The following is a 15,483-nucleotide window of genomic DNA, read 5'->3' as shown; positions in this document are numbered from 1 at the left end:
CAGTTTTAGAAATTAAAAAAAAAAACACACACACACACAAATAAGAATTTATTTTTCTTTCTTTTATTTTGAGAACCAGTTTATTTTCAACCATATGGTTTTAATTATTTATTTTTGAACCTTGCAACAAAAATTAAAAAACAATTCAGATTGAAGAACACCACCTTAGTTTTGGTTTAGTCCTTATAAGATGTCTTGTTTTCTGCACTTGGATCGAAGGCAAGGAAATTTTATTTTTGGTTCAATGTACGTAGGAGTAAAAAGAGTATTTTACTCGGTATCTGTATAGTCATTTGAGTCTTATACAAATGGTCCCCGGCCGGTCACATTGTTAGAATATTTTCAACTGATCTAATATTTTGAACTCTCTCTATCTATCATGCATGGCTGGGGCTAACTGGGCAAGATGAGAGTCATGAGACATTCTATACATGAATCACCCCATATCTTAGTAACTTGTGATTTCTGTTGAAAAATGTAATTTCAGAAAGCAATAGAGACAGATGTTGGAATCCTAATGGATGGTCCCTCATTGGACTTAGATTATTGGGTCTAAGATGTTGGGTCAGACCCTGCTAATAAATGTATTTCTAGTACAATAGTAGGGAGTATAACCATAATTGTTAACAAAACTTTTAATGCTTTGTTTATGATATTTCTTCAAAGGGATATGGCTGAATTGAATGATTTAGTGTTGCCTTTTAATGAATAATATATAATAAAATATTTAGATTCAATTTGAAAGGAATATAAATATAAATATATACAGTGCAAATACATACAAAATATTAGGTTTTACGATTTACATATTTGTATTTGTACTCCTTTCACACTGAACCTTAGCGTTTGATAATCAACATAATTAGAGTGATCTATATTAGAGTTCAAGTCCTTGGGATTTTGTGGAACACCAATGTCACAATTAGTCAGGTTAGGTGGAAGCCAACCCTAGCCTAATCCAAAAGTGTTGAATCCCCAGCTTTGACCCTAATCCAATCTAGAGGTGTCATTTTTGGCTTGGGCTGGGTTGAGTTTGGGTTAATTAATTTGCACAATTTCTTCCTTAAATATATTTGAATATGCTTGGAAGCAGAGGCATGGCAGTGCTTTAGGAATAAATATATATGTTACGCCAAGTAAAGAAAATCCTAACTATACATATATACAAACATACATACATAATATGTCAGTTTTGGATTGGATTGGGTAGGGTTGCCCGAGGCCTCAACTTTGACCCCACCTGAAGTCAAACCAAGTTTATATATATTTTATGTTAAATATGTAAATATATAAAATATGTGCATATGTATACATACAAATGCATATCTATATATGTATATATGAATATGTATAATTGAATTGGATTGAGATTGGGATAAGATTGAGCCATGTTCAGACTACCTAAGGGTTAAGCTTGGGCTCAGCCCAAAAAATAAAAAACCTGAATTGTTAAGCCCGAAAACAAAAAAATTCAAACTAAACCCATATAAAATTTCGGACTGGTCGATTCAGGATGGGGTTGAGCCCGCCCAATTTACACCCCTACTAAACTATACATACATACAAACATATCAGCTTTGGATTGGTTGGGTTGCCCGAGGCCTCAACCCTGACCCCACCTGAAGTCAAACCAGGTTTATATATATTTTATGCTAAAGCCAACCGGATCCAAGTTGCTTCCCTAGGCCTTGGTTGGTAGGATGGTTAATTATAATAAGGTGCTTTTTAGAAAGTGGGTTTAGAACCAACTTAGCTAATACATGAAAAAATATCAAAATCTACAATCAAAGATTATAGCAGTCTCTCTGTCTCTAAGGATTGAAGATCCCTTCTCTACCATCATGTATCAAGGGTAGCAAAAATGTCAATGTCGAGTGACAAAACTGGAAAAAAAATATATCTTGTAAGATTCATTGGGTTTCGTAGAAAGAGAAGGTTGATTTCTTGTTCTTGATCAGTGGAATTTACATAACAAAATCGATCAACTGATCATATTTATTTAGCTAGGTTTTAGGTGGGAGTGTCATTGTCATGTGCAATGAAAGTTATAGCTAGCTAGGCATTTGCCTATAACATTGACTTCCAAGTGAGTCCAAATATGAAGTATGAAGATGATAATTAAGGGAGTTAATACATGTGATAATCTTAGTTTAATATACTAAAAACTCACTCAAGGGAACCAAACGTGTCTCTTTATTAGTGACATGAACCACTTATTTAAAGTTTAAACGATGCCCCAAGAGACTATATATATCTTAATTAATAAACAAGGTCTACTTGTAATTACTATAAAGTACTCGTTTAAACAATTGAGGTTTCAGTAATCGATTTTCCTAATTTTGTTGACTCCAATATTTTATGTTGAAGACATAAACGTGTGTGTTTACAAGTGATTTGGTTGGCAAATCTGTCAACTGTAAATAATGTTGAGTAGATGGTTTAGTCAGAGGAGGAATGTTGGGAACTGCACGAGAGCAAGTTGACCTCCTTCTCACTTCCTCCACCTGAACTTGCACAGAAGATCAACAAATATTTAATAACAGAAACAAGCTAAAGCAGCTGGCTGAACCTGTGTGAACCATCGCCAAACTGCATAAGATGGTTGGTGCCTTGGTGGGTTCGCACCAGACTGGCCGCCGGTCTGATCCCTGAGGAGGATATATAGTTATTAGCATCTTTTCATTAGAAATTTTGATTTTCTATCTTCTATATATCTAATCTTTCTGCATTAATCTCACCCAATTCTCTCAGAACAGAACCTCTCAGACAGACAGTGTGATCGACCGACTGTGTGAGTGATATTGATCCGATGAAGCAGTTTCCCACACTTTTTCACCAAAGGTGAAAAGTTCCAAATGAAAGCCTGAGGTTACGGAATGTTTCTGCTGTTCTGGGGAGCAGAAAATAGTTGTTTTTGTGTTTGGGGGAACACAGCAGAACTGCAGAAACGTTCCAGCAACGTTACTTATTGCGGCATTAAGCCATTAATTACTTCCTGACTTCTACGGACGCTTACATCGTAAACATGTACTTTCTTTTTCTTTTTTTCTTTCGGAAGGCAAACGTGAAAATAAGCACTGTTTTTCTATCTGTGAGTGATGAGGAGAGACCAGAGAAGTAGAGAGGTTTACGTCTCCTCAGTAGCTTGGAAGTTCTCTCCTTCAGTTAGGTGCAGTTGGACCAGTGGGATTACTGCAGATTCACTAGCTTTTTGTGTGAAAAAAAAAAACCAGGAACAGACTTACAGACCATTCATTCATTCATTCATCCCACGCACCCTCCTTGCTTGTTACTGTTACTGATCTCTACTGACTCCAGTTTCAGTCGCATTGGCTTCTGTGTTACTCCAACGGTTGCAGGTGGCACAACTTGGTACAGGGCCGACCAGTGATTTCATTCGGTAATTTACGTGTAAATTTGACTGTTAGATTTGTAATCAGACGACCAGATGAACCTGTTCCACCAACCAACCATCAGTTGGTGAGACATCGACTTAACGCTGTGACACACACAATTAAAATAGTAGCCAACTTGGGTATGGACTATGGATCCCAAATCCCCCAATCGTACTCTAATCACCATTTTCCCCTGCTTTCAATAACCTCTACAAATATTATAACAACACCGGCCGTACCATGGAGCAGGAAGGAGAAGAAGAGAATTATATCGATTATCGTCCTCTCCGCGGTGAACATTCATCGTCCAGACTTCAGAGCTCAATGGGTTGTTCAATTCTCGTTCTAATCCTCCAACAATCTTGTCCTAATCCTAGGGAGATCAGAAACTGAGAACTGATAACTGAGAAGAACTCAGTACGTATGACCAGCGAAATCCCCTCCCGGCTCCCCCCCATCGCTTTTCTTATTAAAGTTTGCTTTCTTTTTCTGTGTCTGATTGCTTCATCTTCTCCCGCACGGACAAGACAAGTGGCGGACGGCCGCGCCGTCCGCACAGATTCAAACTTCTCCAGTAATTAATAAAATAAAACCAGCAAGTGGAGCTGAGCTGAGAGAAGATTGCATTGGTGTTGCTTGGAAATCAGCTTTTTTTCCTGAGAGAAGGGACCAGATGAATGACATCATAAGAGGACACGTGTCAGAGCAGTACCACTGAACCGGACTCAGAACTGCATGTCATGTGGCAACAGCTGTGGCATGGTTTTGCGTGGTCGTCAGTGAACGACTCCAAATCCAAGTTAAACGGCCACCTTCCATTTTCTTCTCTATTTGAAAAAAAAAAAAAACGTGATCCCAAGGTACCCGTTACGGTGTCCAACTCTTGATGGGTCCCCATCAACTGGATCTAACGAGTCTGTCTTTCCATCTTGACCGTCCGCCAAATCTGGTGCCAAATATGTCGCCAAAATTAAGGGTATTTTCGTACTTACAGGAAATCATTGGCTTCAGCGTCTATGGTTCTTTACGTGCGGAGCTGAGCTCCATCTACATGCATGCTTTGAGTTCGTCGTTGCACTTGTTAAGTATGTTACTTAACGATTAATTCCTTAAATTACCGATTTAGCCCAGTAAGTATTCTAGCTTTCAAGGTTTATAGTTTGCATTTGGGCCCGTTCGTTTTCTAGGTTTATCCGGTGAAAGTGTTTTGTAGGTAAAACTTTTTCGAATAAACTTGATTCTAATAAAGGTCAGTTTGGAAAAAACATAAATAGTAATATGTATAGTGCAAATACATACAAAATAATATAAAATAAAGGGTTTTTCACTCTACATAATTGTATTTGTAAGGTTCAGTTTGAAAGGAGTATAAATATAAATATATACAATATAAATACATACAAAAGGATATAATATACAAGGTTTTGCACTCTACGTATTTGTATTTGTACTTTGATGATACGCGATTTAGTGCTCCTTGCTACAGACAGGTCGGACATTGGACTGAGTAGGTTGCCTGGTTAAGCTGTAAGAGAGAGATCAAAGTGGCTGGGTTGCTTTACCCGGGGTGGGTAGTTTGATGCTTAAGTCAACGAAATAGGAATGTGATTGCAAAAATACAAGAGAACTAGAGTGCTTGAGAGCTAAATTATGTGTACCTTCTAAGGTTGGAAGTGAGGTCCTTATATAGGTGGGTTGTTGTGAGCCTCACGAAACGGGTCTGGGATCTCCGGCCCGTCTAGTTCGGAGGTGGTTTCACATCTGGAGATGGATTCCATGCAAACAGATAATGTCTATCCAATCCCGTCCAAAACGGATAGGGTGATAACCAGTTCTTCCAACGTGGCGTTATGATCTCGAGGAATTTGGAGGCGATTGACCACTTAAAGGGGAGGTCGTTCGAGACGTTAGGTAGATCGCTAATCGGGACCAGGGCAATTCGGTAGAAGCAAGTCGCCTAACTGTTCGTAGTTCGGCCTACCGAGGTGGCGTCGAGGTCACTGATGCAATTGTGAAGTGTCCGAAATAATCTGCTTATGTGGTGCCGATATATCACCCAACTGTTCTACAATGCCACATGTCATAATGCCATTGGAAGACCAAATTACCTCTCATCATTCTCCTTCCAAATTGAGCCTAGGCTCCATTTCAAAAGAGTATAAATACAAATATATAATATAAATACATACAAAATATAATGTTTTGTATTCTACGTATTTGTGTTTATATCCCTTTCAAACTTAGCCTAATGTTCTTGTGCGATATAAGTTATTTGGGCAAATAAAGAGAAATGGGAGGGAGAGAGTGTTAATAAATTGCTTATCCAACATCCTAAATCTTGACTTATCATGGAACCCACAATAGCAGAAAATGAATTTGGGGATATGGTAAACTATCCCATTAACCAATACTTATATCCAACCTCTAGGTAATTGATATAGCCGCAAATGAACGTGTGAATTATGGTCAACTGTTTGATTAGCCAATTTATCCTCCACTACTTGTCCAACCTCCATGTAATTGATAATTTCCCATATCTAGCAACAACTAAATGTGGGGTCCTAATCAAATTATTCAATTGACCAACTTACCCTCTCCTAAATACCGGTAGAGGATCGATAGTAGAATAATAAAATGAGACATGAGTGGATGGCGTTAGATACCAGAATTTTGATGTCATATAACCCTTTTAACGACGTCATCAGTCTCATTTCCAACTATTCTACGTTGAGGTGTAGAAGATGGATTACATCCCAAGGATGGGAACATAAATGAAGGGGGGATTCTTTCATTTGGTAGAAATGAAAGGGAAAAGACAAGAGAGAGAAGGGGGATTCAAGATTGCTGATTGGTGGGGGATGTTTGTCCCACGTGAGGATGGGTGTCGCACGTGGGCATAACTGTTGCAGTTGGGTGGTTAATTGGGGGGATTTGCTAGGTGGTACAGAGATACAGAGAGAGTCACAATGGAGCGCATGTATGTTTGCTTCACGCAAGCGGCTGCAGCAAGGGTGGTCTGTTGGGGTTGCCGTGGCTTTAAAGTTTGAATAAAAAAGCTAGTCCCTTCAATGTCCCCACCAGTTACCACCAGTTCCCCCTCTCTCCACTCCATCCAACGCTACTCCTCCTACTACTTTATTGTATTCTTCTTATTTACCTACACACACCCCTCCTCCATTCCCTATCCCCCCTTTCCTCTCCAAATATATACCACCCCATCATCACTTCCCTCCTCTCTCTCTCTCTCTCTCTCTCTCTCTCTGTGACCCCACTATTAACCGAGTCTCACTAAGGAAGGTGAGATCGATTCTGTAGAGATGAGCGGAATCAGTGTTAATAGTAATGGTAGTGGCGGTGGTGGTGGTGGGCCTTGTGGTGCTTGCAAGTTCTTAAGGCGAAAGTGCGTAAAGGGTTGCATATTTGCACCATATTTCGATTCAGAGCAAGGAGCGTCGCACTTCGCGGCGGTGCACAAGGTGTTCGGTGCGAGCAACGTGTCCAAGCTGCTCTTACGTATCCCAGTTCACAAGCGTCTGGACGCCGTCGTTACCATCTGTTATGAAGCCTTCGCTCGCATCAGAGATCCCGTTTATGGTTGTGTCGGCCATATCTTCGCTCTCCAGCAACAAGTAAGCCAACCCCATTTCCTCCTTTCTTCTTTCCACGACAACAGAAAGGAAATAATGAGTCTAAGTTGTAATCAAGATGTCAAACGGTTAGGTTTCGGGATCTGGTATTGCGTCTGTAGCTTGTTAATTTGGTCATCTTAGACTTTCCTAGACTGTGTGTGGAATAAGGTTGAAAGTTGATGACTTGAAGGCTAGCTCCTGCTAACATGCGCTGTTAGGGGGGAACCCCCGGGTGGAGATCACCAAACCAAAATGGTCTCATGGTCTGTCTCTCTCACAGTCTCACTCAACTTACTCCACTCTTATCCCTTTTAATTTGCTTGCCGGAATTAGCAAGTAAACTTGGTAGCAACTCTAGGAATTAATATTCAAATGTTTTATATTTTGACTTTGTTGGTGCATTCTATCTCTTCGAGGCAGAAATCTAATATGGTCTGAGTTTAGTTTTCTTGTTTCATTTAATGTTATTTACATTATTATAATGCAAGTTTTACTGAATTAATTCCATACTCCATAGACTTTACAGCCTTATCCGTTCTTCACACCGAGTCTGAGGTCAATGGGTGGGACCCACGTTGGAGGGCTCTCTCTCTCTCTCTCTCTCCTGATCATCTCATGATCTTAATCTTTCAGTGTTTTAATTAGAAATCCTTCTTTATCCATATCACAAAATCTTTATCCTGTGGATTGGGGCCCATTAATTGGGAGGTCCAGACTTCTGACTTCCGAATTGAGCTTGACAAGAAGGTGAAACTTTTTTTTTTCTTATTTTTCAAATACCTCATCTTTTTATCATGTTTTGGGTTAGGTAAAACGCAGATACTAAGCCCAAGAACTCATCTTTCAAGGGGGCCTCCACCATGTTATTTACTTGTTTTATCTTTTATTTCTTAACTATAATAATAGTACTGTTGAAAGAGTTGAGCTTAGAGAAAAGTTGGACTTGATCAAATTTTTAACTATTTGATTGGTGGGCCTGTTCCCTTGTCTTCATTAATCCAACCGTCCAAACTGATTCTATTGTATACAATCTGTAAACCTATTGATCAACTAATATCTGGTCTAGCATGTCAAATGGCTTGTCAAAAATTTCCTTGTTCAGTGGGTCTTTGTTTTAAGCTCTTCTAGTTAGGTAAGATCAGCCTAGTATTTTATCAAGAGAGAAGAAGGAGCAAGAGGTTCACCTTGGTTCTGTGGACCATATTAGCTTTTCTCTTCAACCAAAGAACCCACTATTACTACATAAATAACTTCTATTAGGACATTAAGTTCAATAATTCTCCCTACATGAGGGTCCATGCCATAGTTAACGTAGTTAGGGTATAGAAAGGTACGGAGGATCATATTGACTGTAACTGGATTCTTATGATCAAAATTTCAACCCTATATATTCCAATAAATTTAAAGAAAAAAAAGGAAAAAACAACCTACAGTCTCTTTATCTTTAATAATAATATATGAAGCTATATAAGAAATTTTTAATTCCATAGTTTTAGGTGATGTTATTCTTACAACCTGATTTGTCCACATAGTAATGTTTTCTTGAAATAATTTACACAATTTGAAGACTTTGAATTATTTTAAGGTTGAAATAATTTGCCATGCAAATTTCATTTGCATTACTGTAAATGCATGGGAGTGAAATTAGGAAGAATGTAAATTTTGAGTTAATTTTGTTTCATATTTGACTGTCTCATTTGCTTGTGATAAGTAAAATGTAGTCCTCCACCTTATATGAAAGAGAATAGAGATAGGAGATTTTTTTTTTTATTGTTTGGGAGTAAATTAAAATTAGACAGCAATATGATGCTGACCCCACTTTCGTTTGTGTGTGATAGAGAGAGAGGGAGAGAGGGATTTGATATTTATAAATTGTACTGTCAATAAGTGCAAATAAGACAAAAAAAAAGTACAAAATATGTGTTTGGTTCAGATTTGCAGTGTAAATAAACAAAGTTAAGCTTTTAAGTTGGGTTAATGCTTATGTAGGATACCTTAATCCAATTGCTTTTGAAAGAATAATTAGGATTTATTTTTCACAGAGTGCATCTCACACCGATCTCATATAAAGTATAGGAGATATTTCCGATGTGGCTGAAAAGCATAGTGAGGTTAGTGTGAGGAGCGCTATGTCAGGAGCAAATCCAGACAATATCCCACATCACATCCCCACCTTGTATTGGAAACATTGGCGGGATGTGCTGTGGGACGTTTAATGGTTCCCCCCCCCCAAACCCCCTGAGTATGAGATTTTTTTTTTTTTTTAATATGACCGGAGGAAAAAAAAAAGTTTAGTGTTTTAGTTGAAACACCAATCAGAGAAAAGTTTGGCCTTTGCGAATGCAGGTGGTGAATTTGCAAGCAGAGTTGGCATTCATCAAAGCCCAACTCACAACCATGGAGCTACCTCAGTCTCTGTCTCCATCGCAATCTTCTGCATCGGCAAGCCTTGGCGTATCTTCGGACTTGATACCAACTTCTCTTGAATCCATGTGTTTTGACCCTGACCCTCTCCAGTTGCAAGAGATAGTTGAGATGGCAGATTGTTGGAACCAATGTGATGACCAAAATTCTAACAATGGTGATCTCTCGGCATTGGCACAAGAATTTGTCTCCATATACTTGCCAGGTGTACGATTTCGACCATCCGATTCTTGTTGACGTGTCTAAACAACTGTTGCTAGTCTGAAACCAGTTTCTTCTAAGCCTTTTAGCAATCAGTGTAACTTGATCATAGAGTCCTACAGACTAATCAAATTGACTTGAGCATTGAAATTTCTTCTTTTTCTTTCCCACACTCGAGAGGTCCCTATAATGCAGCTAGTTATTGGCCATTTGGCCTGGCTGTAAATGGGTCCTTGTGGCTGTGGGCTGTGCAGTGCAGAGGCTTGAAATGGGCTTCTTTAATTACAATTTTCATTATTTGGTAAAACATGGGCCCATGCCTCATATCTATAATACAAACATTGATCTCTAATTCAATGAGGTTATCCAATGGATTGCCGTGGTTGAGTTCCACTAGACTGGTTAGAGGCTCATATAATAGAGGAAGCATCTAGTGGAATCTCTTGCCCTTTTCTTTGCGCTGGAGCCCATGAATGGAAACTACTGCACCTATATTTGATAAGAAGAGCTACTTGGGAGGAGGGGTGTTAATGGACTGCTTTTGGGTTGGACCCGTACAATTTGGACAAACCTATAAGATATATTGAATTGGACCAGTCCAGATTTAATGGTCCAAAGTATTTATTAGATTGGATTGAACTTGGTCCATCTGTAATGGATTTATATTGGATTGTGTTGGATTGAACCAATATCCAGTCCATTGATAGAAGAAAAAAATACAGGTGTCAACAGACCAGGTTTGGGTTGGAACTAAGAGTCAATCTAAATTAAAATCAATTTGTAGTCATTGGATTGGATTAGACCTGATCCATTTGTAATAGATTCATATTGGACCGAATTGGATTGGACTAAATCCGGTCCTATTGACACTCCTACTTGGGTGGTGGTGATCGGTGACATGCATTGCAAGGAAAACAATTGTATTGGCATTGATTTTGGAGAACTTTTGTTATGTTTAGGTTATCAGAAAGTTTAATGAGAAATGGAAATTTGTGGGAAGTGCCCGAAGCATATTATGAAAAGTATGAACTCGGCTTTAGTCAGTGCAAAGCCCGTTCGAACAGCCTTTGGAGTCTTGCATTGGGATATCTCCCCATGAAATAAGATGCATAGGTACGGAGATATTCCCAGCACAAGGCTGTTTGAGCGGTGTTTGAACGGGCCTTGCACTGACTGAAGCCGATCTCGAAATGTATTTATGACCTAACAACTTTCAATTTCTCAATTGTTTTCTTAGAAACCAAACACAGTTAAGGGTTTCACTTGAATATCTTCACAGCACGTTGGAAATTTATGGACCTTGTTTACAAGGGCTGATGGGCCTATGTATCATTAATCTGTCGCATCCATTTCATCCAAACAGGGAAAAAGGAGTATTCTGTTTGAAATTCCATGGCTTTGTGATGGCACGAGCACATCAAGAACAATGATTCCCTATAGCTTTGTTTGGTTTGAAAGAAAAAATAAAAGAGATTTACAAAGTTTAGGGGAAGTTCTCAATCAAGCTTGTACAATTCCTTGAGAAATTTTCCTTAACTTTGTTTCTTATATTAGACAGATGTTGGAATCTAGATGTAGAAGGATATTGAATAGAAGTTTTGATGGTCAACAGTCAAAGAAACAATTAGCATATATATATATATATATAGGTCCACATTAGCGATTCAACCGTCCTACCCTGTAGTGGGACAATAGTTCAATTTTATGGAGTATTGACATCATAAATCATATAATAGAAATGTAAAAATAAATAAGCACACAAAAGTATCAAAACAACTGTAATTGGATGGGAGTCGAATCAAATCCAACCACATCCAAATAAGATCCAATTATTGAAACTTCAAATATGAATCTGATCCAAATTTAATAATATCGGACTTGGCCGCTTTATTGTATTTAAAATAAAGAAATTTTAAAAATTAAAAAAAAATCTAATTGGTTTTAACTTATGCATATATGTTATAAGCTTATAATATAAACACTGAATTTATTAATCATAAACTTTATGTAATTATATATGATATCTAATGTATACAAAAATTTGACCATGTCTACAACATTATATACTTATCGTGTTAAACAAAAAAAAAAGTATTGCAAATGAGGCTTTTGTTGATGATGGAAGTTGCTAAAAACACAAAAAGTATACAAAGAAATGATTTATCGTTTAACCTAAAGTCCACTGATTGGGTCAAAAGGCTTGATGGTTCAACAAGATGAATCATTAGGTCTCTAGCTTAGTTTATTTTTAAGTTTTAGGTGTGAATACCTATACCTCTGTTAGAACACTCTAACAAGAGGCATTACAAATGATCAAAAAACCCATGCAATTACTATTATGACTGGTTTCTGTTAAAAACAATGGTGATCAGAAATTTTAGGGAGTTTTAATAATGGTTAGGAACTTTGGGGGAGGTTTCAACAATTTACTTTAATCCCTTTTGGCTCTACCTAGTACCTAATAAAGTAGGAGTGTTAATTAGACTGATTGGGTTGGGTTAATGGCCAACCTAAATATGAACCCTAACTTTGACCCAACCTAATGTCAAAACCCAAATTTGTCCACCAATACATGGAGTAAACCAATTTTCTTCTTATATAAAGGTCTAAAGAAACCATTCTCCTTTCCATGGGTTATTAGGTTTTTCTTTGTTCTTTTATTAATTTAATATAGATTTGTTTCATGTATTCTTTTGGTTCAGTAAGGAAAAATGCTTAGCATGAGCCTTTGGATATCTTCGTTAGTTCGATTTTGAATTGTTTTTTAACTTCGTTGTCTTCATTTTTCCTTAAAAGTGCATTTGCAAAAGCAGCCCATGTATCGCATGGGTTCACTCTAGTTAGTTATAAATTTTGAGAAGAAATATATAAAAATAATAGTTCTTTCTAATATGAAAAGCTTTAATAATTTTATTTAACAAAGCCCATGAATTGCATAGGTCTTGACTAGCAAACTATCTTGCAATTGGGTTGGCTATTACATTTCATATATCATAGTTTAGTTGACTCATTTTTTGGATCATCCCTCTTCTCTATCTCCTTCATATTACATTGTATATATCATAATATCATCATCGACATCATTTAAGCCTTATCCCAACTACACGAATCCTATTTCACCATTCCATTATGTTCAGTGCCATATCTGATTTAAATTTTTTTATTGGAAATGGTAACTTTCATTGAATTAATAAAAGAGTACAATGCCAATCATTCACAGCATGAGTGTTGACACCATATTTTATTTCAAAATTTACTGTACAGCCCAAAAAAGATTTTCCCTTTGAGTTCCCTGTTTTGCCAAAGTATCAATCACACTATTGGCTGACCTTCTTGCTTGTCTAAGTAAATTACTCCAGTTTGTCTGCAGCAGACTGGTTTAAATCTCCCTCATTTGCGGTCTCAAACTCCACGCCCCAGACTTTTTGTCTGCAGACATCCTATCCATGTCTAGTTTAAATTATAAGTACTTGGGTCATTTCTTATTACTTTGAACCATGTCCTTTTCCCCTTCATCTTGCATTAATATAATTTTTATATGTCTTGATATCTAAATCTAAGGATTTTGAATTAACTAATTTGTCATTGGTGTTTAGCTTGTCAATTAAATGATCGAATTGGTGACTTGGTTAGTAGTAGTTGTTAGCAAAATGTGTGGTCTCAAGCACATTGATGTTAGTTACATTTAGGCCCCATTCAATTTTTGAGAAGTTATTTATTCAGGGAAATGCACTTACACATGTTCTTTTATTTTCCAAGAAAATAAAAAAAATGGTTGCTTTAGCCCTAAAAAAAATATATTATTAAAAGTGGAAAATTTGCCCTATCTAAATGTTGGAAACTTTTCCCCCAGGCAAGACAGCTAATTACCCATTTGGGAGATGGGTATCATTTACTCGGGTAAGTGGTACATAGGGAAAATAAATTTTATGTAGACCCCACATAAATACGAAAAATAACATGGGCACTTTGTCAATGGGAATGAAGATCCCATTGACCAACTTCCCCCTCTCAAAATACAAAATAATAATAATAATGGACCCTTACTTTCATTAGCTTATAAATGATTATTCTTAAAATGAAATTTTAATTGAATTTATTGATTTAGTTGCTATTGAATATATATATGGGTTCCTCCTTATTCGTAAGTAATTAGCATAGTACATGATCACATGTTTTAGGACTTAGAGACGATGAACTGATATGAAGTTTCTTGTGTAAACAAAAGATTAGAAAGGAAATGTTGCTCCTGAAACCATTAGCAAAGTCATAATCCATCGGAGAAACATGTAACAACAATGCAATAGGTTAAAAGCTTTTCCTATGAAATTAAGATAAACTATTGGTTTACTAAGTTGGCTGTCGATCGAATTATGGGAGAAGAAGAAGACCAAATTGCGCTATATTCTTCTAACCCAAGAATTCATGGGATAAGGTGATGGACTTGTATGTCGCAATTATACTACCAAAGATAGCTACAGTTGAGCCTTCACGATTATAATAACATTGGGCAACAGTAAATCACGACCACCAAACATGGGCAAACGTCGAACCGTAGTGTAAAAGTAAAGCCCGTAAAAAACAAAAGCACCATACAAGCGTGCAAGAGTTGTGGAAACACACTGCATGAGATACATGGTAGGATCGTAGAGGAGAAAGCATTTATGGTCTACAAAACTAGTAATTGGCCCACCGCCCTATGATCTAAGTATCTAACATGTGTCCCTATAAAATCAATGGGCATTCTATCATCCCATCACTCAATCCCTTGCTCGTTTTCATTCTTGATTTCCAATCTTCTTTGACTAAATTCTAGTTCCCCCATTTTCATCTCTTCTTCACCTTCAGGGTGAAGATTGCTATCACCGTCTTATACATGATTACAAAGATCATGGTCTCACTTGATCATTCAGGCACTTAAGTGATTTGATAATTTTTATTGGATTTAATATTTATATATAATAAGTGATGAAAAATATATTATTATTATTATTATTATTAAAGATTAAATACTTAAACTATGCCTATGGTTTAGTGAATGGATACAAATTTATCCTACTATTTAAGAAATTACTTAAAGTACCCCAGTTATTTTTTACAATGGACACAATCATCCCTTACCATAAGCTCGCTGTTAAAATATGCTAGCATGAGATGCCACATGACACTTTTTATATATTTAAACGCTGTTAAAATACCTAAACTACCCTTTTATAGTCCAAAATGCCCTTCGGCCTTTGGTGATATCTTCTCTTGAAAGAGGAAAGAAGACTTAACCGTCCCAAAGCCTTTGCTCCATTTGACAGGGAGGACAAATTTAGTGTGGGAATTATTCTTGTTTTTAGATTTGGGGTCACCTTCTTTGGTGTGTTTTATTCTTGTTTTTATTATTAATAAATTCTGTAATTTCTTCAAATATGTAAATTCTGTAATGGGATTTCTTCAAATCTGTAATTTCTTGAAACAAGAATAACAAGAAATTGCAATTGGGTTTCTTCAAATCCGTAACTTTCCCGTATTCATGTTTGTACTACTTGTGAAGAGTGGGTTCCGAGGGCATCTACTGCTACCATTTTGAACCCTCCATCGAGTTTTAATTCAAACGCTAATGGCAATTGTGGAGATTCAAACTATAGTTCTGTCCCGCCAAAGCCATAAATAACTATAATTTAAAAAGAGATCAACCAGTTCTGGAGTAGAATGCAACGATTAAGGAGCTATGGAACTCTTGGTCTGCCGTTCAGGGTACTCAGATTGATTTGGTTTGATACAATCAAGTTCCTCTACCAGTCATCCCCATACATTCTCAGGCAATGGTCCGGGGTTTTCTGCCA

At 37.1% G+C, this 15,483-nt stretch overlaps 1 protein-coding gene across 1 annotated transcript; it reads left to right on the top strand.

Moving 5' to 3' along the window:
- The first annotated feature begins 6,566 nt into the window (after positions 1–6,566).
- LOC104611148 (LOB domain-containing protein 19-like) lies at positions 6,567–9,956 on the top strand. Its single transcript, XM_010278085.3, has 2 exons — positions 6,567–7,024; positions 9,371–9,956. Exons 1-2 carry the CDS (start codon positions 6,713–6,715, stop codon positions 9,683–9,685), a joined length of 627 nt encoding a protein of 208 aa, XP_010276387.1. The 5' UTR covers positions 6,567–6,712; the 3' UTR covers positions 9,686–9,956.
- The last annotated feature ends 5,527 nt before the right edge of the window (positions 9,957–15,483 follow it).

The sequence above is a fragment of the Nelumbo nucifera genome, chromosome 4, assembly GCF_055504915.1.
Source record: "Nelumbo nucifera cultivar China Antique chromosome 4, China Antique-T2T, whole genome shotgun sequence".
Classification (NCBI taxonomy): Eukaryota; Viridiplantae; Streptophyta; class Magnoliopsida; order Proteales; family Nelumbonaceae; genus Nelumbo; species Nelumbo nucifera.
This window is presented reverse-complemented; position numbering and strand designations above follow the sequence as displayed.